This window comes from Penicillium daleae (genome assembly GCF_028827525.1).
Source record: "Penicillium daleae strain IBT 16125 chromosome Unknown utg000009l_segment0_segment0, whole genome shotgun sequence".
Taxonomy (NCBI): domain Eukaryota; kingdom Fungi; phylum Ascomycota; class Eurotiomycetes; order Eurotiales; family Aspergillaceae; genus Penicillium; species Penicillium daleae.
Window position 1 is genome coordinate 2,367,358 of NW_026623157.1, and position 27,968 is coordinate 2,395,325.

The following is a 27,968-nucleotide window of genomic DNA, read 5'->3' on the forward strand; positions in this document are numbered from 1 at the left end:
CGACACGCTTTCAGACTTCGAAGAAATGACTGGCATACCCAAATACCTCAACTTTCAATCTCCATCAGGTACTTCACACCAGAGTCAAGTAACCACCAAGCAGCGGTCTCATGCATCCAGCGCAACAACGGCTTTTCCAGTGGCATAGCCTGAGTCTCATCGGACCGTCTCCACATCAAAGTCTCACTGGAGAAAACCACCTCACTCTCAGCTTCTCGAAAACTTAGAGCAAGCCGACCGTTGATAAATTCCATGTTCTTCATCGTGATCTCGAATTCCACCTTGTTCTTGGTACGCGCGACCACGCGATACACGCCAGCCACCAGATCTCCTTGGTTGAAGTCCAGAGAAGAGATATGAGACGACTTGAAGCTCCGCTGTTCGTCTGGAGCTCGACTAATAAGCCGAATCATCAAAGCTTGAGGGAACCGAGTAAAAGCGTTCATGTTGCGACGGACTAGCTTGGTGAAAAGCTCGTCCGTGGGGACATTCTTGGGGAGCGCGTCGCGAGACACAGACTTTGATGAATGATCGTAGAGTGCAAAATATTGATCCGTAAATATAGTTTCAGGAACGGACTCGATCTCTACCGGCTTCGGAGACGGCGCTGAAAGCTTTCCGCTATGCGACTTGTGTTGGATGCGCGATGACAGCCTTTGGTGGAAGAGGTACAAGTATACCGCCGAGCCGCCGGTGATGACGGCGCTCGCCGTGACTATGAAGCGCATCATAGTGTCTAGAGTCTTTGGGTTCTTGCCTCAAATCCCAAATTCCCAGGCTCTCGGAGTGAGAAGAGTCGGGCAATATAGGGTGTCGAGAAATTTTGGCTGGTAAGGTGACCGCATCATCGGATCTGAGCAACCCCCGAACACGAGGATTGTCTTGGCGTCATGCGCCACACACGCGAACACATGGAATCCCTTTCCTGCCCTATCATGCTATAACAAACGAAAGGTTAAATTAAATGCATTTTGGTCTTTACTTATTGGCTTTCGAAAGAAAAGTCATGAGTCCTAGTAGTAAAGACAATGATGTAGAACAAATCATGGACTCAACCAGAATAACGAGGCAAAATGCCTTCCAATCAAACGCCGTGATGGTAATATAACAAGAGTGGTATCAGCTTGGAAGCGCAGAATACAAAAAGACAGAACATTTCGAAGAAAGAATAAGATTAGAGCGCACCACTCTCAGCTCTACTGGTATGTATGAGGAACTGGCGGGGACTGAGGAGCATTCTGGTCAGCCTGTGGCACAGGTGCTCCAGGGGGCATCTGTCCTGCTGGAATTTGGAAGACTTGAATGCGCCCGCTGTTATGCCAACAAGCAAGCTTAGTACCGCAACCGCCACAGTAGTGGTCGACATCCTTGAGCGAAGACATCAAATACGGGATACATCCGAGGCAGCAGCAGAAGCACAGAACGGCAGCCCATCCACTATAGAACAAAATTAGCATCATAATTATTCCCACCACCGAGAATTCGATTTCAACTCACTGTGTAGTCAAGCCAGTCACTGGCTCTACTCGAGTCATCTCTCGGCGACCACAGGCGGGGCAGTCCACCGGGCAGGGCGCCGACTGAAGAGCATGCAAGGGAACCGCAGTCGCATATCCGCTGGGGTGGCCATAGGGAGTATAGTACATCTGTTGCTGAGGATGTTGCTGAATCTGCTGGGGGGCTGCCTGGCCCGGGTACGCCTTTACATCAGAAGGATGGTGAGCCGGAGCTTGGTTGAAATAGCTCCCTGAGATTTGCTCGACTGGCTGGCCATTGTATTCCTTTTCAGGGGCGATAGGAGGGTTATGAACGGGAATAGGCGCTTCGTGTTCCTGTCGTGACTTTTCGTAGGTTGGCAGCAGAGTGCCTGAATGTTCTGAGGGGGGTGACAAAGGGGTAATGCCAATGGGCTCGGGGCTAATTTGGGCAATAGTGTCTTGCTGAGGTTGATGGGAGGGCTGAGCGACTGGCGAACTGGGAAGCGGGCTGACTTGTGGGCTGGTCGGGTGGTGCTCAACAGGAATGAGACCTACAAGGGTTAATTGACTCGATCGCAAACTCGCAGGGAGGCAGGTATGTACTTACCTTCGCTATCGGGAGTTTGCGTTGCCATTATGACTGGATTGTTTGACTGGTGATGCTACCAGCTTTGTTTGTATGAAGTGTGTTCGCAAATGTGCGTTGGGAGAAAGTCTGAAAGGAACTGCGTCGCGCGACCAGGCAGCCTTCCACTTTATTATTATTGGAAGCTCAAAATAAAATTCACTGCGGAGTCGGACATGGTTCTTGAACTTTACCATAAATAGTGTGTCCGTAGTTATGGCTGATACCTGTACGGCGTACGAAACTCGTCAAAAATACAGGCTATGGAGAATCATTTTGACCATTGAGCCAGTATTATGTCTTCGTGCACTGCCTGATCCCGCCTAGTGAGGTCCCTCGAAACGGCGGATTGAATTGAGGCTGAGAGGGTGCTGGGTCGTTGTACTGATGATGTACGGAGTATTTCAAAGGAAGTATGTAGCTAGCTATGGGTCAACAATTCTTAGTTGATTAGTTCGGTCATTTTAGACTCTTTCGCACTCACCTATACAATTTACAATTATTCTCTTTTCATTTCTTGGATAATGAGCTCTGCGTCCCTAGGCGCATCGTGCAGCCCGCGTACAAGGCAGAACAGGCGAGGAGGCTATGGGTATTTGAGCTGCGGCTCGGGCTATGCCAAGAATGCACCCAGTCGTATTCCCTGACCCTTTCAAGCTCTCTTAAGGGTCCACTTCCCTCTTTCATGACTCCTCGCATCCCCAAGTCTCAAACTGCCTTGTCTGGGTGAGATTTTAAGCTCATAATACTGAGGGGGTTAGATATTAAACTGCCGACGAGCTTGGCAGCCAGACCCGTAGTTTAACAAGACCAGAGTCTTGATAGTATCTAGAGCAAGAACCGTTGAGATTGATAGTCCAGTCAGACTCCAACCAAAGTGCCCGTCGAACTTCGCAGGTGCCTAGAGTGTTCGGTCTGTTGCTTTTCGTCGGCCACGAACAGTGGTCGTGGCGCACCAGGCGGGTCTTTTTCCTCTTAGAGAGAATGGTCTGCAAGAGATCCATTATCCAGGGCCTCAAAAGACGTAGAAGGCTCACATAGCTGACAGAGCCGTAGAATAAATTTCGAGGCCATGATCTTGTCTACAAAATCCATGTAAAGTATTCACCAGCAACAAACTCCACCAGTACCACGCCACGCCTTCGGGCCTGTAACGGAATATTTGGCCCCCAAAGCTGAAGTTTGGTGGCTTGTAGGCGCCAACCCAGCTGTAGTACTTCACTTACTGTACAGTACCCACCCATACGAGCCTTGTGGGCCCAGTGGGGTGTACAAGCCTGAAGACCTGACTTTCTTGATGCTGTCCCCTCATAATGGCTGGTTGACTGCGACATTGTACCTGGCAGGAAGCTTGCCAAATCAGATGGTGGATTAAGCCATTAATTGGGCAATTCAACTGAAGCTTTTTTAAGCGTGTTTAAGCTCTGTACTCCGTACTGTTGTTCGTTTGTGGCAAAGAACGCGACAGTCTCCCAACCAGCGAACAGCTCAAGAAAAATGAAAGTCCGCAATTGATAAAAATTATAGGAGGGAAGTATATACTCCGTACTCCCAAGAGAAAAAATAAATCGTTATCTTCCGGTGCTTTACAGCAAGACGCAATTTGTTGATAATAATCAACGAAGGTCCGGGCGTTACTTCAATTTGAACCTCGGACTTGCCTTTACAAGCAGGCTGGTTGCTAATCCCGAGCACCAAACCTTGTGCGCAAAGTGCTCGAACCGCCGAACAGCACAGGAATCAACCACCCACAGATACGATAATTTGGGAACAAAAATGTTGGAGGAGTTAAACGGAGGAAACTGGATTATCCCCGACCAATATGGTCGCTGACGTGTATGTGGGCCGAATTATAAAGGGTCTCCAAACAACCCATCACGTCACTCCTTTTTTTCACATATCAACTTTTTCCATCGACCGAATCCATGCGAAGGATGGCCACCACAATTAATTCAACCATAAAGCTAGCCAGCGGCTACGAGATTCCCCGTCTTGGCTTTGGAGTGAGTAATCCTCAATCTTCAATCATTAATTCAGCGTTGAAAGCTAAATGAATCCAGGTCTACAAAACGTAACAACCTGGCAACCTCCACATTATCGAACCCCACCAGAGCTAACGCGATCCCGAGCAGTCCCCCAGAAGAGACGGAGCGATGCTGCCTCGAAGCGCTCAAAGCTGGCTATCGCCATGTAGGTACTCCGATGAGGACCGAAATTGAAGTGCCCAATCTCATCTGCCAATTGCTGACGCCCGATACAGATTGATTCTGCAGCGGTGTACAAGAATGAAGCTGGCTGTGGCAGCGCGATTCGCGGCTCTTCCATCCCACGCGATCAGATATTCTTCACGTCCAAAGTCATCAATATTAGCTATGATGAAGCCAAGGCAACCGTCGAGGAGACCCTTAACCTGACAAAGCTCGAGTACATTGACCTGATGCTTCTCCACAAGCCAATGGGTGGCTCCGAGAATCGCAAGGGTGCATGGAAAGCGGTACGCAAGCTCTTACTCATTATGAGTCTAATTACCCCTATTGACATATGGATCTTTAAGTTGGTCGAGGCCGTTGAGGCTGGTAAAGTGCGCTCGATCGGTGTCAGCAACTATGGCGTGCATCACCTGGACGAGCTCGAGCAACATATACGCGAGCTTGAAGCCGAGCGTGGCGGCAAGGGCAAAGGAGGCGTTATCAGTATCAACCAGGTCGAACTGCATCCTTGGCTTGCTCGGAAAGACATCGTCGACTGGTGTACTAAACATGGCGTTGCTCTCCAAGCTTTCGCACCCATTGTGCGCGGAGCCCGCTTCGAAGAGCCATCGGTCAAGAAGTTGGCAGAGAAGTATAACAAAACGCCTGCCCAAGTTCTCATTCGTTGGAGTCTGGACAAGGGGTTTATTCCGTTGCCGAAGAGTGTTACCCCATCACGCATTATTGCTAATGCGGATGTCTATGACTTCAAGCTGACGCCCGAGGAGGTTCAGGAACTGGAGACAGATGAATACAGTCCTTGTGCGTGGGATCCAACAGTGAGAAAGCTTGAGGAATAAATGAGAAAATAGGGGAATGGGAGGAAGGGTGGGATTGGTACGACATCCGCTGCCTGTGATCTGCAACAAGAAGACTTCGCAAAAAATATAAACGATCAATGGAGCCCCACCAGCGATTGGACTCAGCATGTACAGCTATACACTGTCTACATGAAACAAAGGTGGCAGAAATCTCGAACTTGCTGTCGAGAGTGACCAGGGGGTTCGTTTCAAAGCCTTTGAAGTGGAATCCATGTCATTTCGAGATGGATTCATTCCATTCTTAAAGATCTCTGAGATGAGGGACATCTATTCACATAGCCAAATTGCTGTTTGTGACTATCTGCTAGTCCTTATTCTGATCACTAATTTATCGTTACTTATGATTGCCAAGGTTGTTGTAGGGGTGTAGTACTTTTGATAGCCTTGGGTGAAAACATTTTCACCACTGGAAATGACTCGGTAATTCCCTCATTCAACCGGCTTCTGCTAATAAAATCACAGCTTTACGTAGCTAGGTAACCTCGAGTTTCTACCTTCCACTTCAAACAGAATACAGTTCTGCATTTTCCCCCGGCTTCGGGGTGTCAACGTTCAATATGAAAGAGCGGTCGGGCTGGACTTTTGTATTATCAGCACCTCACCCGTTTTCATTACCATGTGCAATGGGCAGACAGGATTTCGGCGGTCGAGTATAGGCTTGTCGCATACGACTAGGACCAAGAGGGCTTGGTTAAACAGAGCTGGCTGAACGGACGGGCCCGGCAGTGCGGGAAATCCACAGAGGGGCCGAAAGAAGTTCATGTCGGACGGGGATCTGCACAGCTACCGTAATGGCTGAAGGCACGTTCATATGACAGGCCTGCCAGTCTGATAATCTGATAACTTTAACAATGAGACTGGAAATGGAATAGGTATCTTTGTCTAATCGTCTCGGCCAGGCTTAATGGGTCGAACGGTATACCAAGGATAGACGGAACAAGGACACAAGCATAGGAACAAGCCAAATGGCCCCATCATCTGACCCTTGGGGCGAAACCAGGCCCTCTTTCACGGGCCATCAGTACAAATAGCCACACCTAGACGCACCAGGCAAACACGCCAGCTGTGGGATGACTATTTAAGCGGCGTGCAGGAAGTGCAGGGTTGGGGCGGGGTATCTTTGGAAGGTCTCGGCCGTGAGAGGCTTATCTGCAAGAAGCAGCCTAGAACTGTCGAGAATCATCCTGCACACGGCAGATCATGCGAAGACAAGAACCTGTTTATCAATCTCCTGTCCTGACAGTGAGGATATAACCCCGAATCCCTGAGTATACAAGGTTAGAAGTTTACTGGGTACTGTTTTTGCATTTGTAGGGCCAACAACCGAGGATTACCCATGGAAAGGGAGAAGGACAGGTTTGGGGCTGAAGACTTTAGGCAAGGTGTGGAAATTCCTCGATAGCATCTGACAACCGACAAATACTAATACCAAAGTTGGCTTTTGACTAGGCCTCGAGGTTCTGGACAACGAGATGGGCAAGGATGACTGGCTCATTGCATTCGCACCTATTACCCTCATCTCGACTGGGGGGTTCCTCGCGACAAACTTTTTCCGGAATCGAGAAAGCACTGGCGACATAGACTATCTCCTAGAGCCGCAATGGGCGCATGATAATGACATCAAAAAGCCTTTACAGAATGCGGTCACCAGAGCGGCCCGACGCCTGGGGTTCATCGACGACTGGGTAAACGAGGAACTCGCCTTCTTCGTGCCGGATCAGTTCCGGCAACTCCTGTTCGAGCGCGCCGAGGAGCAGAATATTGTTCTGTGGGAAGGGACACATCTCAGGGTTCTTGCGGTGCCGTTGGAATGGGCGCTCGAGCGGAAGCTACGTCGCATCCATAACAGCAGCGGACATACAAAGCGAGCGTCTGATATCGCCGACGTGCTGGCGATCCTGAAGCATCTGCGGACGCAGAATGAAGCGCCCTTGGATAGAGAGTATATCCGAACCCTGAATATCTGCTCATTTGAGACACCACCCGACCAGACAACAATGAATGAAATCGCTACTGCTTATCGAGAGCAATATAATGAGGAGGCCCTTTCCTGATATAAACACGGCGCTTCCCTTATACGCTCGCTCTAGACAGTGTAGAAGTGGCCGGTGTCGATGATAATATTCCTCTGCGCGAAGATGGGATTCTCACCCCCTTCTTCGAGCACGAGCCGGCCTGCAGAGTCTAGGAAATTCGCTGGAAGGTTGGCGATCCACTCCACATCGATCGGAGCCACCCTCCTAGTCCAGCTCGGGGCAGTCTCCGGGGTGAAAGACGGCAGAGGGTCCTCGAAGGTTTTCCGATATATGTGCTTGCTTTTATCGCGTCGCAAGCCCAAGCTCATGCGCCAGTTGAATGCTCGCGCTAGTTCCTCCGCGATACACGCCAAAATGGCATACCGCACGGGGTCAACATCACAGGGATCTGGTATCCGATGCGCTGCCCAAGCCCCGCCCGACTGGTACCAGAAGTACTCTACTTCCGATCCCACAGCATAGAACTCACGCGCAGCCACAGCTTCATATATCCGATATAAAGCACGCAGGGGCGTGTCTCGAGCACGCCACAATGGTACAGAGCGCATGTTGGTGAGATCAGCAGCCGCCTTCCGGGACTGCAGAAGCGCGACATTGTTCAGCATGGTTTTGATGGGCACCGGGTCGGGGAGGCGGAAGTGCCATGTCGGTAACGGGAGCAATAGACGGAGCAGGGCTAGGAAAGGGTGTCTGTGCCGGTGACTGAGACGCGTGAGGGTACCCCGAAGCTGGAGAGGTGACTCGAGATTGTAGAAGAATCTCCGCAGGCGCATCCACCAGGTGATCCGGGGTTTCGGACGATTCCGAGGCGCCATTCTCCGAGCTAGCAGACAGGCTCAAGTGGCTTTGGAAAGTCACGGCATGGCGTGTCACGTTGTGGGGAGTGTTCGCATGGTCAAGCGTTCTGGTGACATTTCAGGTCGTTTTGGGCTGGGGGGGTCTGGGTTAGAATGAGCTTAGATCCGACCAAGCCGCTAGTCCTGATTAGGTAAAATATGGTGCCTCATCGGTATGGCATCAATGCTTGTCTGCCGAAGTATACCTTCGCCAGATTACTCGAAAGTAATCAACGACATCGAAACTTGTTAGAATAAAATAGCATGAGCCTAAGCTACGATTTACAAAATAAGACGCTCTATATTGATACCATCCAAACTCATGGTTCCATCTCGTACCCGCTCATCGACCATGGAACACGACTCCCCTTGTTATGGCCCCTTCTTAGGCAACAACCTTTGCATTTTTCTTCTGTTCAAAGTCCCTATACTCTCATCTTATCTGAATTTCGCCCTTCAATAACATGACGAATTGTTCTAATATTGCGATATTACATCTGAAACTTAACGTCAATGTATATACTACTCCGTAGATACTGCAATATCGTTGATTTTGGTTTTTCCCTTTCCCTTTCCCTTGCCAGCCAACCAGCGCCACACGTGGAGCCGTAGTCCCTGATCGTCGCATGTGAACCCGCCGGTACCGCTGATTTGGTCATGCCCTGGCATGCCCATACTTTACAGACGCCTCATTTGTTCCTGGGCCGCTGTTTACACTGAAAAATGCAACTATAAACATTCTGTCTGCCTGAACTGGTTAAACCACTGGTATATCTTCAACGACTCACATCTCCCTCTCTTCCCAGGTGCCCTAATCCTGGCCCGGATTGGAATTTCAAGCATAGATCTCCTCCCCGCTACATAACATATTTTGTATTTACTACCACTACCTCTTCTTCTCTTCTACTAGTGTTCAGAGGTAGCTCTTCTCATGTAAGCTGACTGGTCATAATATGAGTCTAATGGAACCATGGACCATGAAGGGGCTTGATGATTTGCTTAGGGCCATGCATTCCTAACCCTAGCCAGCCTAGTACCAGCCACAATAGTAAAGAAAGATGATTTCCGGCTCCATCTCTACCGTGTAAAGATCATATCTAGCGTGATTGTGTGAGCGGGAAGGTGCCTGATCCTGTCCACGGTACTCAGCACATGCAATGAGTCGCAGGATCGTCTGGCAGGGGCCCTGCAGCGGACTGAAGGAGGAGCCATTTCTCTCAAATAAACTGGCAGTGAGCGCTACATAAGACTTGATTTTCTTCTCTCTTTCGTACTCGTACAGCAGGAAGCATTGAGTTCTCCTGCGCGGGGTTGATCACAGCTTGTTACATCCGAGCAACGATCACCGTACAGCATAAGGCGTTCTGTGCAACATACAGCTTCTTGAAGTTCATGTTCGAGAAGCTCTGATTTCATTTCCATCATGACGTCCTTCAGGATGCTGACTGGCCTCACTTTGCTGGCATTGTCTGCGGCAGAAGACTTGACCAAGCATGTTGATGTCTTGTAAGTGTCACAACAAGTTCATCACATGAAAAGCCCGGAGATTCCTGACATTGTTATAGCATGGGAACACAAAGTGGGGGCAATGATTTCCCCGGAGCTGCAAGACCATTTGGCATGGTCAAACTGGGCCCTGATCTTCTCCAGTCCGGTACAGATTCATATGCGGGATATCTACCCAATGGCAAGTTCTCCGGCTTCAGTTTGATGCACGAACAGGGTACTGGAGGTGCTCCCAAGTACGGTACTGTCTCGCAGTTGCCGTTGGTAGGCAACGTCACGGATCCTCTGTCTAACATCACTGTCGCTCGGTCTGGAACCGATGCAGGCTCTGTTGGATACTACAGGGCCCAGACAGCAGATGGTGTTGAGGTTGAGCTGAGTGCTTCTGCTCGGGCAGGAATCTACCGGTATACATTCCCGAGTAACTCGGAAAACAACATCTTGGTGGATGTTTCACATGTACTGCCGTCGTTCCGTGGCCAAGGGCTTGGTCAGAACTATGAAGGTGGGAACTTGACCATCTTTGCCGATGGGCATTATGAAGGTCTTGGAACCTACAACAATGGATGGAACGAGGCTCCTGATTGGAAAATCTACTTTTGTGAGTGTGCTAGACCAATATGCGGCCTTGTCCAAATGCTAATGTAAACAGGCGGCTACTTCGAATCCGATGCAACAAGCAACAAGACATACATCGCAACAGGTGCTGCTCCTAGCATCGAGAAGCCGGGTGGCTCTGTCTTTTCCACTTCGGATTCCACTCGAATTGGTGCATTGTTCACCTTCAGTGAAGAAGAAATCATTTCTCGTGTCGGGATCTCATGGATTTCCACGGAGCAAGCCTGCGACAACGTGAATCAGGAGATTCCAACGGGCACGAGCTTCGCTTCGGTTGTCAGCGAAGCCGCTTCTGAATGGAACGAAAAGGTTCTATCCAAGATCACCACGACCAATACCAATGACACCAGCCTGAGTTTGCTTTACACATCTCTCTACTTTATGCATCTCATCCCCACGAACCAAACAGGCGAGAATCCCGGCTGGGAGTCAAAAGAGCCATATTATCAGGATATCTTCACATTCTGGGTAAGTGTGGTTGGATTTCCTTCCTTGGGTGCAGGGCAGTCTAACTCATAGTCGCAGGATTTATTCCGCTGCTCTACCTCTCTCATGCAAGTCCTGCAACCAACTGCCTACGAGGAACAAATCCGGTCTCTGATCGACATCTGGCAACACGATGGCTATCTTCCTGATGCACGGTCATCCAACTACAACGGCCGTTCACAAGGCGGCTCCAATGCCGACAATGTTCTTGCCGACGCTTATGTCAAGGGGGTACGCGGGTCCGTGAATTGGGAAGACGGCTACAAAGCCATGGTCAAAGATGCCGAAGTCACGCCTCCAAATAACCCCGTCGACCCCTTGGCGCCAGACTCTTCTACACACGATGGCCGTGGTGCATTGCCCGACTGGATCAGTCTTGGATACATAACGCCGAAATACAGCCGTGCTGTCAGTCGTGCTGTCGAGTACGCTGCTAATGACTTTAGTCTGTACCAGGTTGCGTCTGGATTGAAGAAGGGGCAAGATGCGAAGAAGTACCTCAATCGATCTCGCAATTGGCGTAACCATTGGAATCCCAAGCAAACCTCGCTTGGGTTCTCGGGTTTCGTCGTCCCCCGGAATTCCACCGGCTTCATCGAGACTGATCCGTTAGCAGATAGTGGCTACTGGGGAGATCCATACTATGAAGCGAACTCGTGGGCCTATTCCTGGGCGGATGTGCATGATATGCAGCATCTGATTAAATTGATGGGAGGTGCTGAGACAGTGGTCAACCGGCTGAATACCATGTTCACCGAGGGTGCGAGTGGATCGAGTGGCATTATCTTCGATTCTACCAACGAACCGTAAGTAATACCCTCATGGACCCGCAACACTGAACGACAAACTAACAGAAATCGATAGAATGTTCAACATCCCATACCTATACAACTACGTGGGTCGCCAGGACCTCTCAGTCTCTCAGTCCCGAAAAGTTGCCAAAAGTGACTATTCCACCGGCGTGTCGGGCCTCCCGGGCAACAGCGATGCCGGAGCCATGCAAACATGGCTGCTATGGAATATGATCGGTCTGTACCCGATCACCGGACAAACTACTTTCCTCATTCACTCGCCCTGGTTTGCGTCAATGACCATCGATCTTGGCGGTACCAAAAAATTGAAAGTCACCTCGACGGGTGGTGATGGCAACGGTGATAAGGATTTCTACGTGCAAAGTTTGAAAGTCAACGGCAAGCCGTGGAAGAAGAATTGGCTGACTTGGGATGATATCTTCGCCAATGGGGGCACACTTGAGTTTGAACTGGGTTCAACTGCCGTGAATTGGACGACCGGCGAGCTGCCGCCGAGTCCAGCATCATAGTGGATCGAATGGATGTTGATAGCATATCATATAGTACATACTTGCATCTGATGCATTGGCCTCTATTCTCGCATTCGGGGATTAGCATTTGTTCGTGAATGTCAGCGCGCAGTTTCTCGTATCAACCTACCAATCGTTCTTGTTTATCTTGGTTGTTGGGTGGACTCTTAATCCATGTCGCGTGGTCCTGATTCCGGATAATGGTATGGACTTTTGAACGGTCTTCTTTCCCATTTGCTAACACATTCCAGTGATCAATCATTCTTAGTCATCTATAGGCCCCTCACTAACTAAATGCCCAGCAACAACATTGTATCATCTTACCTTCAGTATTGTGTCTTTGTGCTTCAGTATCATCTTGAGGAGAAAATAGCTCGAGCATCAAGTAGCACAAACGACTTGAGATCGATCAACTCTAACGGCGATTTTGTTCATCCAGCTTTAACCTTGACAATTTGTACATACTTCTAATATTTGAGCGGATATATCATTTGTTGGTTTTAGTTGATTCATAATAACAAAGACTTAGAAGTCGAACGACAAGATCATTAGGTCTCATGAATTCTAGACTATGGTGAATCTGTCTCCGCAAGTGGTTCTATTAATAGGTCAGGCTTGCGACATTCGGGGGTTTTTTTTTCTCTCGGTGTCTGCAAAATTGTCATATCTCCCAAATCTTGTATATTGAAAACCAGTATTGAGGTTGACTTGATTCTTGTAATGGAGCTGACTTTTCATGGATGTTGACGGCCAGTAGTATTTCACCAGGCCCTGATCAGGATGTGCCACTGGCTCAACACAGGAAGGCCAGGACAAGTCGATTCTTAACTCACATGTCAACCTGGGTACCTGTATCTATGCATGTAGATGTTTCACGCAGCATTACGAGTCTAGGTCACCAAAATTTGCCTAAATTGAATCCAAATTCCTGCATTTTCTGGTGGCGTCTTCTTGCTTCCTCTTGAAATAACTATGATGATTAATTTTCAAAAAGAACTAGCTTAATGGCGAACTTTACAGCAAAGAGGAATTGAGTCTCGGGCCAATTGAAAATTCTGAGATCGTCCCAATTGCAAAGGCAGGGGGGTTGAGAACGGATTGAGTTTCACCGAGATGCATCTGGTAAGGCGAGGAGCAGAGGCCCCCGAAGCAGTTGAGGTGGTACCGCGCCAGGCTAGGAACGGCGACAGTAGCCCGGTGAGAGAGATGGATAAGAACAATTGTGGTGACGATGGGCTCACAAATAGTAGATAGTATCTCCGTAGATGATTAACAGCTAGAGTAAATAGAATCTACCAGATTGCCCAGGATCAACCCCCCCCCCTCCTTCCAACAATTGCCAAGACCAGCGGCCAAAAACCGGATTCACAGGTCGAGCCAAACCACCAGAGGCCCGAGCTCCCCGCACCGAATCTCCACTCGACAACCACAGCTCAACCCCCCGCAGCCAATCACTCCAACCCTCTGGCAATCACTGGGATGTGCGATAAACGTTGAGAGAGAGGGGTCCCGACTGTCGCCTCTTTCCCTTTCCCCTTTCTTTCCAACTTTTTGAAATCATAAACCAAAATCGGATGCAAAATATGGCGTCCATTACCGAAACTCCCGCCGACGGAACAGGTACGTCACTGAAGTGACAGCTCTGCTGAAGCTGCAGCCCAGATTGAGCTAGGAGCTAGCTGGTCGCCGGCTAGGAAAGCCTGATGAATTGATAGCTGATTCACACCCTCCTATCTAGGTGTCCTTAAGCTTGACCCGTGGCTGGAACCTCATCGCGATGTGCTGAAGCATCGCTACAGTTTGGTGGAGAAATGGGCCAAGTCCATCAACGAGTCGGAGGGTGGCCTGGACAAGTTTAGCAAGGTGGGAAATGAGTTCCTTCGCACCCATTGTGATTGAACTAGCACTGACTATCGTCGATCGTGTTTTCTTCCAGGGCTATGAAATCTTCGGTCTCAATGCGCAGCCAAATGGCGACATCAAATACCGGGAATGGGCGCCCAATGCAGTGGAGGCGTCGCTGGTCGGTGATTTCAGTATGTGCTTCTAAGGTGGAGACCGGATCCAGAGGCCCTTGAATTGCATTACTGAGACTAGCAGACAACTGGGATAACAAAGCCAACCCCATGACGAAGAACAGCTTTGGCGTGTGGGAAGTGACCGTGCCCGCTGTGCAGGGCACTCCGGCGATTCCCCACGACAGCAAGATCAAGGCAAGCCGATCCACGCCCATATTCTCCCTCGGAGAATAAGTCCAAGCTAACATAGCTCCTACTACTATAGATCACCATGGTTCTCCCCGGCGGCGAGCGCATCTATCGCATCCCAGCATGGATCAAACGGGTCGTGCAGGACCTCGACGTCTCTCCCGACTACGACGCCGTCTTCTGGAACCCACCTGCCAGCGAGAGATACACCTTCAAGCACCCGCGGCCCAAGAAGCCCGAGAGTCTGCGTATCTACGAGGCCCACGTCGGTATCTCGTCGCCCGAAACGCGGGTCGCGACATACAAGGAGTTCACCAAGAACATGCTACCGCGTATCAAATACCTTGGCTACAACGCTATCCAATTGATGGCCATCATGGAGCATGCCTACTATGCCAGCTTCGGGTACCAAGTGAACAACTTCTTCGCGGCGAGCAGTCGCTACGGGTCCCCCGAGGATCTGAAGGAGCTGATTGATACTGCGCATAGTATGGGCTTGGTGGTGCTGCTAGATGTGGTGCACAGCCATGCGTCAAAGAACGTGCTCGATGGTCTGAACATGTTCGATGGATCTGACCATCTCTATTTCCACGAGGGTGGAAAGGGTCGACATGAGCTGTGGGATAGTCGCTTGTTCAACTATGGGCATCACGAAGTCTTGCGGTTCCTTCTGAGTAACCTGCGTTTCTGGATGGAAGAGTACCAGTTTGATGGATTCCGGTTTGACGGTGTCACTAGCATGCTCTATACACACCACGGTATTGGAACGTATGTCATCCTTCACCCCCTACTATACCATTGGTGGAAGCTAATTATCTCAAATAGAGGCTTCTCTGGTGGCTATCACGAGTACTTTGGCCCTGCGGTTGACGAGGAGGGCATCACTTACCTGGCCCTCGCCAATACAATGCTCCACGAACTCTATCCCGAGTGTATCACCGTTGCGGAAGATGTCTCCGGCATGCCCGCATTATGCCTCCCGCACTCCCTTGGAGGCGTCGGCTTCGACTACCGACTCGCCATGGCCGTGCCCGACATGTATATCAAGCTGCTGAAAGAAAAGTCCGACAACGAGTGGGATATTGGCAATCTTGCTTTCACATTAACCAACCGCCGCCACGGCGAGAAGACCATTGCCTATGCCGAGAGCCACGACCAAGCGTAAGCAGTCCCTAAGCCCCCAAAGAACACCACCTCCCTTCACAGCCCCTCTAACAACTTCCCCCTTAAACAGACTGGTCGGCGACAAAACCCTTATGATGTGGCTCTGCGACAAAGAAATGTACACCCACATGTCAGTCCTCACGGACTTCACCCCCATCATCGAGCGCGGCATGGCCCTCCACAAAATGGTCCGGCTAGTAACCCACGGCCTCGGCGGCGAAGGCTACCTCAACTTCGAAGGCAACGAATTCGGCCACCCAGAATGGCTCGACTTCCCACGCGAAGGAAACGGCAATTCCTTCTGGTACGCCCGGCGCCAACTCAACCTAACCGAAGACCCCCTCCTCCGGTACAAGTTCCTGAACGAATTCGACCGGGCCATGCAGCTCACCGAGGCCAAGTATGGCTGGCTGCATGCACCGCAGGCGTACGTTAGCTTGAAGAATGAGAGCGACAAGATTCTCGTCTTTGAGAGGGCGGGGTTGTTGTGGATTTTCAATTTCAATCCTACGGATAGTTTCACTGATTATCGGGTTGGCGTGGATGTGCCGGGGACGTATCGGATTGTGCTTGATTCGGATGATCAGGCGTTTGGTGGGTTGGGGAGGAACGTTAAGGAGACGAGGTTCTTTACGACGGATATGCCGTGGAATGGGCGGGCGAATTTCACGCAAGTTTATATTCCTACGAGGACTGCTCTGGTAAGTACCTGGTTTGATTCGACTACCCTTTTCGAGAAGTTTTGCCCTGGATTCTGTCTGGTGTACGTGCTTGTTGAGCTTGGCTAACTGGTTTTCTGATATAGGTTCTTGCCTTGGAAGAGACTCTGTGAAGGGCAGTGTAGAGCAACAAGAATCTTCTGCGTCGTGATTCAACCCAACCACACACGAAGAGTCATCGTCTTACTCTGAACTTGATCTTCAGCTAGTGTATTTGTGCTTTTAATCGAGACAGTAATGTTCATTTTGTACGGCTATTGCGTGCTCTCTTCGAGGTTCATACAGGGGTAGATCGTAAGTGCAGGCATTGTAGATCAACCTTGCAAGCTACGCCATATGCCGTGTGCAGCCATCAGGATACACAGGAGTAAATATCAGGTACGACTAAGACAGCCTGCACTCCAAATCCCAAAACATCCCCAAGCATCTCACCTACAAACACAACTACAAAAAGAGCTTAAATCTTCAACAAAAGAAAATACAATTGGACACCAGGATATTTAGGGTCGCCATACAGGCCATGGGTTTTCAACTCTAAATACACAATAATGAAACACAAGCCAGGCCAGGGTGCGTCCAGACAGGCTTTAAAAAGGGGAGTAAACCAAGGGAAACAAATCTCATCAACTCGCTCGTTAGACAAGACGGAGAAAAACTTTTCTTTGTTTCTCACCATCCAACACACCCAATCCAACCAACATCCTTTCATCCGTCCTCCTATTCTCTTCTCGGGCCTTGCTCAGTCACCCCCGAATGCAACTGATCCAGGTAGACAGATCGCTTTCACTCCCTCCACTCCCTGGTAGATCTGGCACAATCTTCGTCTTCGTTTTCACGGTGACGAGATCCGATGAATATTGAACTCAAAAGTCGACTGCATGGACAGTCTCCCAAAAGAACATCACGTCACAAAGATAGCGGAATCGAGAATTGTGACAGTCAGAATCCCATTCTGGTTTTCTTTTTTCTCTCTTTTAGATCGGAGTAGTATACACGCAATCGAAAAGGGAAAATGACGTCTAGTGGGAGACGAGACACACACAAGACTCGAAAGAGTTCTAAGACAAAGGAACAAAAGAAAGACCAGATCCAGACCAAGGGAAAATGGGGGGGAGAGGAAGAGAGGATACAAACAGGTAAGAAGATTTCAGAAGCAGCGAAAGTTTTTGACCGGAGGGATGTTGAACATGAGGAGAAAAAAATCCTCCCCCGCCGCTAGCTAAGCAAATGGACAAAATTACATTTAGGCAGAGCCCTCGAGCTCAGCCAGAATCTTCTCACCCTTGGCGCGGGCGGAGGCGAAGTCACCGACCATGTAGAAGGCGTTCTCAGGGAGGTCATCACCCTCACCGTTGATAATAGCCTTGAAGGAGGAGATGGTGTCCTTCAGGTCGACGAGCTGACCCTCGATACCAGTGAAGACCTGGGCGACAGCGAAGGGCTGGGACAGGAAACGCTGGAGCTTACGGGCACGCTCGACGGTGAGCTTGTCAGCCTCGGACAGCTCGTCCATACCGAGAATGGCAATGATATCCTGGAGGGACTTGTACTCCTGGAGCATCTGCTGGACACGGGTGGCGGTGTTGTAGTGCTCGTCACCGATGATACGGGGGTCGAGCATACGGGACTTGGAGTCCAGAGGGTCGACAGCGGGGTAGATACCCAGCTCGGAGATACCACGGGACAGCACAGTGGTGGCGTCCAAGTGGGCGAAGGTGGTAGCGGGGGCAGGATCAGTCAGATCGTCAGCGGGCACGTAGACGGCCTGGACGGAGGTAATGGAACCCTTCTGGGTGGTGGTAATACGCTCCTGCATGAGACCCATGTCGACGGCCAGAGTGGGCTGGTAACCGACGGCAGAGGGGATACGACCCAGAAGGGCAGACACCTCGGAACCGGCCTGGGTGAAGCGGAAAATGTTGTCAATGAAGAGCAGCACATCCTGACCCTCCTCGTCACGGAAGTACTCGGCAATGGTCAGACCGGTCAGGGCGACACGGGCACGGGCACCCGGGGGCTCGTTCATCTGACCGAAGACCAGAGCGACCTTGGAGTCACCATCGAGCTGGATGACACCAGTCTCCTGCATCTCGTGGTACAGATCGTTACCCTCACGGGTACGCTCACCGACACCGCAGAACACGGAGTAACCACCGTGGGCCTTGGCGATGTTGTTCTAATTTGAGAAACAGGAAGTTAGTACAAAAAGTTGACCGAATCTCCCTTTCCCTTGCGACCGGGGTAAAAAAGAAAAAACTTACAATCAGCTCCTGAATGAACACGGTCTTACCGACACCGGCACCACCGAACAGACCAATCTTACCACCACGGGCGTAGGGGGCAAGGAGATCGACGACCTTGATACCAGTGACGAGAATCTCAGCAGAGGTGGACTGCTCGATGAACTCTGGGGGGTCGGCGTGGATAGGGAGGAACTTGGTGGCCTTGACGGGACCACGCTCGTCAATGGGGTCACCAGTGACGTTCAGGATACGGCCAAGGGTGCCGGGACCGACGGGAACCGTGATGGGGGAACCAGTGTCGCGGGCAACAGCACCACGCATGAGACCCTCGGTACCTGAAGACGGGCGTTAGCAAGGCGAGGTTCAAGCAGACAGCATACCGGGCCGACCGTGTGGGCCCCTTCATCCCCTTTTGGGGGAGGGATCCAGGGCACGACACGGTGGTTGACAGGAAGAGGGTGCAGGGGGGAGCTTACCGTCCATGGCAATAGTACGGACGACATTCTCACCCAGGTGTTGCTAAAAAAGACAAGCAGGGTTAGCTATATGCGATGAGGTTGGAAGAAGGGGGTGAGATGTTGGGAGTGAGGTCGGGGAAGGACCAATCAGAGGGCACGTACGGAAACCTCGAGCACAAGCTTCTGGCCGTTGTTCTCGGTCACAATGGCGTTGAGAATGGCAGGGAGCTTCTCGCCCTCAAACTTCACTGTGATATGGCGAATAGCAAGGTCAGCGAGTATCCCTGGGGTTGATTTGGGATCGATTGCGATGGCTTTGGAGATGGATTGGGGCCGAGGAAAAGATTTTCGCGCGTGTCCCCCCAGATCCCGCCAGGGCGTTCGAGGAGCAACCACGTACCGTCAACGACGGCACCGATAACCTGGTGAATCTTGCCAGACTGAGCGACATCCGAGCTGGCGAAGCGAGCAGAGAGGGCGGGCAGGGCATTGGCGCGGAGAGGCTTGAAGGCGCGGGCGACGGGGGTCGGCCGGGCGAAGGCAGCCCTCCCGAAGGTCCGGGCGAGACCGCTGTAGAGAAGAAAAATCGAGTTAGGGGGGGAGACAATTCCCAGATGAGAAGGACGAGATGTTGAAGGAGGGTATGGGATGGAGTGGGTGACGTACCTCTTGAACATGATGGAGGTGTTGAAGAGCGAGGTGTAGGGATCAGGAAAGGTGTGGATGGGGGGAGGGAAAAGAGGGAAGAAGAGGAATGGGAAGAGGTTTGGTGGACTCTCTCGCTGGCTCTCTCGCTGGCACGGGAACTGGGCCGCACTACGCCTTTCCGGGGCGGTTTTGCCGATGGTCCCGTGATGAACCGATCCTCGGAGCAGTAGGTACAGACTGGACAGAACAACAATGACTTTGAACACCGAAATTGATTTCCCCAACATTTATCTTCATGTATGATAGCTCTCTCTAGCGCTGATTTGACTACCATCGTCCCCTCGGTGGTGTGGTGGTGTTGACACTTCCCCTCGTTGCCTGGCAATCCTCGTCCTCCTCACCGGTCGGCTTGGCGTCCGGATGCAGGGGAGTCCCGCTGCAACGATGTATAAACACCTGTCCAGCAGCATGCACAGCCGTTTCAAATATTCCATAAAAATAACTAGCAGTCTAGAAACCACATTCTATCACAAGATTTCTAGCCATTGACCTTGACCTCGAGGGGTGGTGGTGGTGTCCGGTGCTCCCAGCTCCTAGCTATTTCTCCGATGGAAAATCTCTGACGTGTAACTCGGACTCGTCTACCGCCCATCCAAGTGCTGGTAGGAGAAACCATAGAAACTTCCAAGCTCCTACGAACCACTGATGGGCTTACTAGCTAGAATCGCAAATGGTATAAAACTGCCAAACCCCATCACAGCTACAATTTCCTCTCCTCGAGAGTCCCAAATGACCACATTGCACCTCGCAATGGCCCGTTTTCGCTGGGGTGCGCTTGGACAGGGGTTCTCCGCACCAAGCTCTGCAGGTTCCGAATCCCTCCGGGAAAAAAGACGCAGAGGGAACCTGGTTACATACGTACCAGACCGGGAGGTTGACATCCCAATATATCAATCCCCAAGAGACTCCATAGATGAAGATCAAAAAAACCAGCATGGTTTTAATAATAATAATAATAATAATAAAAAACAACGAAACGGTCCAACTTGTTTCTCTATGGCTACAAAAGAGATACATTGACTATAGCACAGTACGGGATACACGCATTTTTGGATGCTTGTGGGCCAAAGGACAAAAAATGACGAACAGCTCAGAGCGGTGTCGATCGAAGGCCCAGCAACGGTCAAATCGTCAACGACATGGCGAGCAACATGAAACCCATGACCCGGAGAGATTGTCCCCGAGTCTGGATGGGCTTGCGAAACCGAAAGCCCACTCCGTCCGACACCGATCTCTGAGTCCTGCTCATCCCCAATCGGGCACCGAGCCCACTTATGACTTCTCGAGAGGGGGGCTCTGGACGAAGCCCTTGCCCTCGTAGCCCTCCTTGCTGATGCCGTGGATGGGGTTGATCTTCTCGGACTGTTGGGGAAGAAAATAGGTTAGCATATCCCGATCTAGCTCAACGGGCATCGTGCGCAAGAATCTCAAGGACTCGCTCGCATCCAGAGAGAGTAGACATACCAGAGCGTATTCGTTGGAGGCCTCCTGCCACTCCTTGGACATGGTCTTGGGCTGGGGCTTGGCGAAGTAGTGGATGGCGTAGAAGACAAGGAAGGAGGCGACGGTGAGCTGGGTGACCTTGAGGAAGATCTTCAGGCCCTCACCCTTGGGGGTCTCGGCGCGGGGGCCGTGAGGACCAAAGGCAATCCAGTAGGCTAGATAACAGAGAGAGAGAGAAGAGAATATCAGCGGATGCCGAAAAAGGAAATTTAAGGATTGCCGATAAAATTCAGCCTCGGATACCACAGGGTAGACGAGTCACCATTTCCGACACTGGAATTTGATATCCACGGGATAGTACATACCGGCCTTCTTCTCCTGGAGGGTCATCTGGTGCCAGTCAACCTTCATACGGTCACGGAGCTGCATCCACAGCTCGGCCTGCTCCTGAGGGGGCATGCCCTCCCAACGCTTCTCGATGCTGGCCAGGGTAGGGTTCGAGATGGCGTGGTCGGAGGCAGCGCGGGCCTGCAGGGCGTTCAGCGAGGCCAATGGGCCAGCACGGATGGCGGCCGGGCTGCGAGGAGCAGCGCGAGCGATGGAGCGAAGGAACATTGTGCGGCAGGTGGGAGGTGGGAGCACCACGTCGAAAACGAGTCAATTGATGGTGGAGAGGGGAGTCCGGGACCAGAACAGTCTGGCAGCGAGGGGGACTCGGCTGGAGAAGAGAGTGGAGGGGGAGGGTCGGGGGATGGGGAAGGATTGAAGTTGTTCTGGTGGTTTGAGGTGGAAAGTCGCGAGGTTTCCGGACTAGCGCTGGCCTGGGTTTGTCCGCTCGCTGATTGGGCCGTTGCCCTGCCCGGCCGCCAGTGAGCATCATCATCATTCTCAGCAGCATCATACGATGGGAATTGGTCGGCTGCTGTGATTAGAAATGTACTAACTTCTTATGAAAGGCTTGCATATCTTGAAACTACTCAGAATTGTACTTTCAACACTTTTCTACACGATTCTTACCGGTCGGCAACCCACAGCCACCTACGCTCGTACGAACTTAGTCGCAACCCTAGGAAGACGAGGGGCTTGTACAACCACGCCAGAACAATAAATTGGAAGATCACAGACCAGCTGATTGGCCTCGAGTTCTCCTCTTCCATATGCAGTAGCAGGTCAATCCCTAGTTTCCCCCAATTGTCGATCCTACCACATATCCTACTTTGTATATCAATCAATTCATACGGACAATCTGTCTCCCAAAACAACCACCCCTCGCATTTGGAACCCCACTGATGACCAGATACGAGACAAATGATCACAGATGCACAAAGGAACAAGAGCTCAAACGATGATCATAACTGTTCCACGAATGTAAGAAAGGAGAAGAACGGCCAAAGTCGTAACGGTCTTTGCATTGCAACTAGGGGAAAAAAAAAGAGAAGAGAGAAAACGAGGAGAACGGTGTGCAGAGAAGCGGATGGATTTGGTCGTGCCGTAGCACCGTCAATATGGGAAAACAAACCCCCGATCGATCACGCAGCCCGGACCCAGCCGGCGCCGTTATCTATTTACCAGCCTTGCCACCGCTAGCCTCGCTGAGGACGGTCTTCCACTCGATGTCGGACTTGTCATCGGCGTGGATGGAGGCAGAGAGGTTGAGAGCGTTCTTCAGGACCTCGCGGGTGCTGGCGTAGATCATGGACCACTAGATAGCAGGTGTTAGTAGGTGGGAAATGCACTTTCCAAGACAATCCTCGCAAGAATTGGCAATTGAGAACTTACGAGAGTAGGGGTGTCGCTGGGGACCCAGGAGATGAAGATGATCTTGCTTCTGTAATTGGAACAGGTGAGTGGAATGAACCTCCTTAAGACAAAATATGGCGGATGCCTGAATGGGGGGATGCGCACCTCTTGCCCTCACCGCCGCCGAGGTCGTACTCAACGTCGTAGACGGCGTACCGGGGGGCGGGACGACCCTGGCTGTCCTTGGAAGCAGCGAGCTGCTCACGGAAAACCTCGTAGTCCTGGTCGTGACCGACAGCGTCGACAACAACGTCCTTCTTGTTATCGGAGATCTTGTAGATGATGTACTTGGTCTTGCCCTTGCTCAAACGGAACTCGTTGAATGCCGTCAGGCACTCATCCTGGACGGAAACACTGCGAATCGAAAGATTAATATGAAATCCTGTGGGGGAGAAGAGGCGATTTTGCTGCTGACGGAGGAGGGGAGGGGAGGATCATACCCGGATGCGAGCTGGACAACAAATCAAGTTAGTATATAAATTGCAATAGAATATGGAAGACGCGCTGAGGTCTATACGTACCGACATGATTTTTTTTGTGTAGATGAGAAAGAGGAGGAAAGGGGGAGAGAATGACCGGTCGACTAAGAAGTGGCACACGATGTCAGTGGCTGAGATGTCAGGAACAGGGGAAGTCTCATCTCGAGGTCAATTTGCATGAGTGACCAGGGCGGTGAGAACGACGCTCCAAGAGCAACAGCTATAGAGAGCAGCTTACGCAAAACCAGACACGAGGGGATACTCACGAGATTAACGGGGGAGGATGGGGGAGTTGATCGGGGGGGATGAGGCGGAGGGGTTGTTGCCCAGGTGTTGCGATGGTGGGGGGGCGGCTGCACGTGATGCCGGTACACCTATTTTGGAAATAAACAAAGTGCGGGCAAGGTGATGATATGGTGGCCGGCCTATATATGTTCTAGAGCAGGAGGCTCTGGTCGCTAGTCCTTTCTACAGTATTTGGGATCTTGCACTACAAAATCCTTTCGCCCAGGCATCCATTAGGTATGCCGGCAGCCTAGACTGCACTTGACATACATTTTCCTACCCATCCATCTATGTAGCTCCACAGCCACGCAGTAGGGTTGTTGAAGATTACACCACCGAGCATGGATAAGCCCTGCACGGCATACTTGCTCCGGGTAGTGCATTCCTACGCTAGGGAGGCTCTCGAATCTTGAAGAGAAGGAGTATGGAACTGAGGGTACCTACACGCTAATTTTGGACGTGGCCCTCAACCATGGGACCAAAGGCCCGTACACGTCACTGGCTGCCCCTCCGCCGAGAAGTATGGATGCCCTACGCTATGGGATCATGGCCTACACTGGAATCTCCCATATAAGGCTAGACCTCCTCTTATGTTTTCCAGCTCTGAAACAAACCAAGTACCAGAAATGGATAAAATGTAAATTGTCATAATTTGAGCATCTGATCCAGCCACAAGCTCTCATAATCACCTATCCTCAAAATACAGCAGCCTACTGTTACTTAGGAGCAAATCTAGCCCGCGTCCGATCCGCAACATCCTTCTCGTTCCAGATAAAGTTAACGCTCTCATGCGCAGTAGTAGCCTCAGCCCAGCGCTTGAATCGTGGAGCCTGCTGCTCCAGCAGCGCAGGCAGCTTGGTACTGACGAGACCGTGCTCAGGCTTACTGAAGCCAAGGATGCGAAGCAGGAAAGAGCCAGAGAGAACCTACACTCAATCATCAATACGAATTGCGCCTTGTTTAGAATTGCGACTTGTTTCTTGCTTCTTCAAGCACGAGAAACGAAGTGGGGCCCAGAAGATTGAAAACAGAACATACCTCGGCCAAAGTGAGCTTGTCACTGCCCCCGAAGAAAGGACCCTTGCCCTCAGTATCAGCAAGGAGCGGTTCAATTTCCTTCACGACGCCGGCAACCAATTGCTCCGTCGCAGCATCGCGGTCTGCCTCCGAGGCGGACCTGATATTGGCAGTGAGGTGCGGGACAACCTTGCTGAAGAATGCATCGACGAAGAAAGCCAGGCGGGCACGGTACAGCGCGTTATCTGCCGGGCCGGACGCAGGCAGGAGCTGAGACGGGTGTGCGTCGGCAAGGAATTGCGCGACGATGCCGGACTCGGTGATGATCTTGCCGTTGTACGAGAGGCTGGGAACAAGGCCACGCTAAATACAGAAAGTATCAGTGCTCTGTTTCTAGGAGGACGGTGCGTAAAGCTGGATACTCCGCTATCGGAAGCTAAGCCAGTAACTTTGCTACATGCTTGCGAGCTGCTGGTTTGCGTGTACATACCGGGTTGACCTCAAGATACCACGGCTCGCGGGGTACGTCCAAGTCAATGATGACCTCCTCATACTGCAGGCCCAGCTCCTTGAGAGCGATATGGGCACGGTGAGCCCAGGGGCAACGGTGGTTGGTGTAGAGAATGATCTTTGGGGAGGCCATGGTGTGAATTTGTAATGAGGATACCCGAGAGATAAGTTCAGTCAACCCGGGAGGTCCGGTGGAAGGATTTATAGATACCCAGGTCTCTGAAAACCCGGGGAAGACGCCATTATTAATGTTATCACGGAATGTGGTAGAAGGAGGGGTGGGATTAGTAAAAGCAAGATTGCGAAATCGAGGTCCTCGGGGTTCTCCTTAACGCCGAGCCGGGTAAGTACTGATGAGGATCACTGTACTGAGTACGAGATGTGGGGTTTGGATGTCGGGTGGTGGAGGCGGGTACATTTCTAAGCATAAAGTACTGGTACTACAATGTATAGCAAGGTTTAGAACAAAGAAAGAACTGCACTTTGAGGCCAACTTTTGAATGAGATTCGAGTCTAATTATGTACATACATTAATCCTTGCACTATATGTATCCGGATATCCTGAAATCCAAAACAATCACCGCAGGACACGCGGCGTAGAGTCTCTCAACGATGGGGTACCGATGTACATAAGAAGACGAAACAAGAATCAAGACCAGCATCCATCATATGCAAGGGTGGCCCTCATTCTGCCCCGAGTTCCGTTGCGCCAGCGTTCGGTTCCACAGGACATTGATTTGATCAATGAAGGGAAGAGAAGGGGAAGAATAGACAGAAAGCAAAGGAGAGAGGTAAGAGAAAAGAAGATAAAAAAAAGCGGACGAGCAGATCGATCACCGTAAAATGGGGGGGTATATAGAATACGCATAAGAAAATAGAAAAACTTGCACACACAAAATCATCCCACCAGCGCATCCCCGGACGACCCCCATGGGAGGTTGGATCATTCGGATTGGAGATAGTAAGGGCAGCCAGCCTGAGGAAGGGATTCAGGAAGAAACAAAAGCACACGGGTGAGATGACTTCTCGCGAAGCTGGCGCGACGAAATGAGAATGCTGCACACGCTGTCGTCAAGGCGTAATATTCGCATGAAAACAAGGGAGGAGAGAACAAGGTCTTCTCCCGCGCTTAGACTTCATCATCGTCCTCTTGGACGCCACCGTCGATGATCTTCCGCCAGTGCTGTGGCAAGCAGACGCACACCAAGGGGAAGGCCTTGATCTCGCCGGAGGGTGCCGGTGACGGACCCGGCCGCTGCGAGCCATTAGAGACTCCACTATCACGCTGCTCGCGATGACGGATGTCATAATCCTCAGCTCGCTCGGGGAGACGCACACCCGTGGCCCAGCCATCGTCCCAAATACCAATCACTTTCAACATCTCACCGCGATCCAGCTCGAACTCATCACCTGCCCGGGGAGAGTAAGCCCACAGGGCAGCTACCTTGTCGCCGGGTTGAATGTCGTCTTGCGAGTAGTAGTCCCGGAAGTATGACAGCTGCTCGGACTGGCCGCTGGTCACCCCCTCGGGAGATGAGTATTGGTTTGCAGTGCCGGACAGAGGTGAGCTGTCACTATCCAGTCCAGCCAGGGCAGAGCTGCTCGAAAGCGAGCCATGTCTCTTCCCGGTGACTGGGGGAATCCGTCGAGACATGGCCCCGGGGCTGGCACCCATGACTTCTGAATCAGACGAGTCGCTATACTTGGTACCGCCGAACATCGCAGCAGACGTTCGAGAGTAAGCTGGCGAGGAGGTGGGAACCTCACGCAAGGCGGACATGCGTGCAACGCGGCCACCGGGGATCATATTATATCCTGTTGGGCTTTCCGGCTGCTGCATAGGTGGGGAGGCACCCTTGCGCTGTGGGTTGGGTTGATTAAGTGCAGCATCCGTTTGCGACTTGCGGCGACGTCGAGTGCAGATGAAGAGGAAAGCCAGAAGTGCACCAATAATGGCTGCTGCTGCAACCGATCCGACCACTATGCCGGCAATCTGACCCCCTGAGAGACCGCGGTGGGCGGCACCCGTACCAGCAGCGGCGGTAGTCGTGACGATGGGTTGTAGAGTCGCGGTGGAGCTTGGAATAACAACACCATTACAGCGGTTCGTGGCATTGGAACCGGAACAGCACGTATCAGTCGAGTTGGGCGAGCTGGAGGCACAGTAGGTGCAGAGGCCGATTGTGTTGGACGAGAAACCACAGTTGTCAGGTTCGTTGTCGGATCCAGTCACACAGCTGCCGGTTAGCGAGTCGGCTGGGTTGGCACAGATGGTGAAATCGGAACGAATTTGTTTCATGTAATCCTTGGTGGTCTTCGGGCAGAGTTGCTTGTTAACCATAATCTCTTGCTCGCTCGTGGCCATGAGCGCACACGTCTCGGCACAGAGTGGTTCTGATTGGGCGGTAGACAGGCTGCAATCGTCCTTGGAGCTCTGGATGAGACCGCTGCAGATGACACTGGTAGTATACTGGGCATAATAATCATTCAAAGCGCTTGTATTCAGGCCCTCACAGCCCAACAGCTCGGCATATCTGGAGGTAGGCGGTTAGTTTCAATCATCGCACGCGATCGCTCTCCATGATCAACTACAAACATACTTGGAAGTGACATATGTGTCTGCGACGTAGTTGCTCAGAGCTTTATCGAATGAGGTGAGATTAGAAACACCATCGAGCCACGGACTGCCAGTCTTCGTTAGTTGATTGATCCCCGATACATTCTGGGTGTAATCCCACTCACAAGCTCGAATATTGGCTGGAATTGTACGAGATCTTGGAGCCACTCCATGCTGAACAGGTTGTCGACCCCGACAGGGACAGGCAGGACGACATCTCGGGATGGTTGTCGGCCGCAGTCGCTCCTCCAGGTCGGTTTCCCGAGGAATGCTGCCGTGGAATGTGTCAGATGTTATCGAGAGATGGTCGAAATTACACGCGTCGCATGTCGGTTCCAATTG

The 27,968-nt window shown here is 51.4% G+C and overlaps 12 protein-coding genes across 12 annotated transcripts; 4 read left to right on the forward strand and 8 right to left on the reverse strand.

The window, feature by feature from the left end:
- Positions 1-47: 47 nt before the first annotated feature.
- N7458_012002 (uncharacterized protein) lies at positions 48-731 on the reverse strand (the record flags this gene model as incomplete). The annotated part of the gene is made up of 1 exon (XM_056915384.1): positions 48-731. One exon carries the CDS (start codon positions 729-731, stop codon positions 48-50), a length of 684 nt encoding a protein of 227 aa, XP_056760138.1.
- A 465-nt stretch (positions 732-1,196) lies between these two features.
- Positions 1,197-2,113, reverse strand: N7458_012003 (LITAF-like zinc ribbon domain-containing protein; the record flags this gene model as incomplete). The annotated part of the gene is made up of 3 exons (XM_056915385.1): positions 1,197-1,437; positions 1,498-2,029; positions 2,086-2,113. The coding sequence occupies 3 exons, from the start codon at positions 2,111-2,113 to the stop codon at positions 1,197-1,199; spliced, it is 801 nt and encodes a 266-aa protein (XP_056760139.1).
- Positions 2,114-3,925: 1,812 nt separating this feature from the next.
- Positions 3,926-5,152, forward strand: N7458_012004 (aldo/keto reductase; the record flags this gene model as incomplete). Its single annotated transcript, XM_056915386.1, has 3 exons — positions 3,926-3,939; positions 4,236-4,293; positions 4,364-5,152. 3 exons carry the CDS (start codon positions 3,926-3,928, stop codon positions 5,150-5,152), a joined length of 861 nt encoding a protein of 286 aa, XP_056760140.1.
- Positions 5,153-6,509: 1,357 nt separating this feature from the next.
- On the forward strand, positions 6,510-7,227 carry N7458_012005 (uncharacterized protein; the record flags this gene model as incomplete). Its single annotated transcript, XM_056915387.1, has 2 exons — positions 6,510-6,555; positions 6,623-7,227. The coding sequence occupies 2 exons, from the start codon at positions 6,510-6,512 to the stop codon at positions 7,225-7,227; spliced, it is 651 nt and encodes a 216-aa protein (XP_056760141.1).
- A 32-nt stretch (positions 7,228-7,259) lies between these two features.
- On the reverse strand, positions 7,260-8,024 carry N7458_012006 (uncharacterized protein; the record flags this gene model as incomplete). Its single annotated transcript, XM_056915388.1, has 1 exon — positions 7,260-8,024. One exon carries the CDS (start codon positions 8,022-8,024, stop codon positions 7,260-7,262), a length of 765 nt encoding a protein of 254 aa, XP_056760142.1.
- Positions 8,025-9,468: 1,444 nt separating this feature from the next.
- On the forward strand, positions 9,469-11,976 carry N7458_012007 (alpha-1,2-mannosidase family protein; the record flags this gene model as incomplete). Its single annotated transcript, XM_056915389.1, has 5 exons — positions 9,469-9,551; positions 9,611-10,152; positions 10,204-10,637; positions 10,695-11,461; positions 11,520-11,976. 5 exons carry the CDS (start codon positions 9,469-9,471, stop codon positions 11,974-11,976), a joined length of 2,283 nt encoding a protein of 760 aa, XP_056760143.1.
- Positions 11,977-13,559: 1,583 nt separating this feature from the next.
- Positions 13,560-16,179, forward strand: N7458_012008 (1,4-alpha-glucan branching enzyme GLC3; the record flags this gene model as incomplete). The annotated part of the gene is made up of 8 exons (XM_056915390.1): positions 13,560-13,596; positions 13,715-13,839; positions 13,913-14,012; positions 14,077-14,189; positions 14,260-14,951; positions 15,009-15,344; positions 15,418-16,048; positions 16,153-16,179. 8 exons carry the CDS (start codon positions 13,560-13,562, stop codon positions 16,177-16,179), a joined length of 2,061 nt encoding a protein of 686 aa, XP_056760144.1.
- A 1,130-nt stretch (positions 16,180-17,309) lies between these two features.
- N7458_012009 (F1F0 ATP synthase subunit beta) lies at positions 17,310-19,444 on the reverse strand (the record flags this gene model as incomplete). The annotated part of the gene is made up of 6 exons (XM_056915391.1): positions 17,310-18,242; positions 18,328-18,644; positions 18,786-18,828; positions 18,930-19,015; positions 19,168-19,337; positions 19,434-19,444. 6 exons carry the CDS (start codon positions 19,442-19,444, stop codon positions 17,310-17,312), a joined length of 1,560 nt encoding a protein of 519 aa, XP_056760145.1.
- Positions 19,445-20,747: 1,303 nt separating this feature from the next.
- On the reverse strand, positions 20,748-21,533 carry N7458_012010 (cytochrome c oxidase subunit IV family protein; the record flags this gene model as incomplete). The annotated part of the gene is made up of 3 exons (XM_056915392.1): positions 20,748-20,837; positions 20,940-21,133; positions 21,284-21,533. The coding sequence occupies 3 exons, from the start codon at positions 21,531-21,533 to the stop codon at positions 20,748-20,750; spliced, it is 534 nt and encodes a 177-aa protein (XP_056760146.1).
- Positions 21,534-22,479: 946 nt separating this feature from the next.
- N7458_012011 (actin-binding ADF family protein) lies at positions 22,480-23,245 on the reverse strand (the record flags this gene model as incomplete). Its single annotated transcript, XM_056915393.1, has 5 exons — positions 22,480-22,620; positions 22,698-22,746; positions 22,824-23,072; positions 23,159-23,169; positions 23,240-23,245. The coding sequence occupies 5 exons, from the start codon at positions 23,243-23,245 to the stop codon at positions 22,480-22,482; spliced, it is 456 nt and encodes a 151-aa protein (XP_056760147.1).
- Positions 23,246-24,198: 953 nt separating this feature from the next.
- On the reverse strand, positions 24,199-25,142 carry N7458_012012 (glutathione S-transferase family protein; the record flags this gene model as incomplete). Its single annotated transcript, XM_056915394.1, has 3 exons — positions 24,199-24,408; positions 24,521-24,862; positions 24,990-25,142. The coding sequence occupies 3 exons, from the start codon at positions 25,140-25,142 to the stop codon at positions 24,199-24,201; spliced, it is 705 nt and encodes a 234-aa protein (XP_056760148.1).
- Positions 25,143-26,138: 996 nt separating this feature from the next.
- Positions 26,139-27,843, reverse strand: N7458_012013 (SH3 domain protein; the record flags this gene model as incomplete). The annotated part of the gene is made up of 3 exons (XM_056915395.1): positions 26,139-27,543; positions 27,610-27,693; positions 27,752-27,843. The coding sequence occupies 3 exons, from the start codon at positions 27,841-27,843 to the stop codon at positions 26,139-26,141; spliced, it is 1,581 nt and encodes a 526-aa protein (XP_056760149.1).
- Positions 27,844-27,968: the final 125 nt, after the last annotated feature.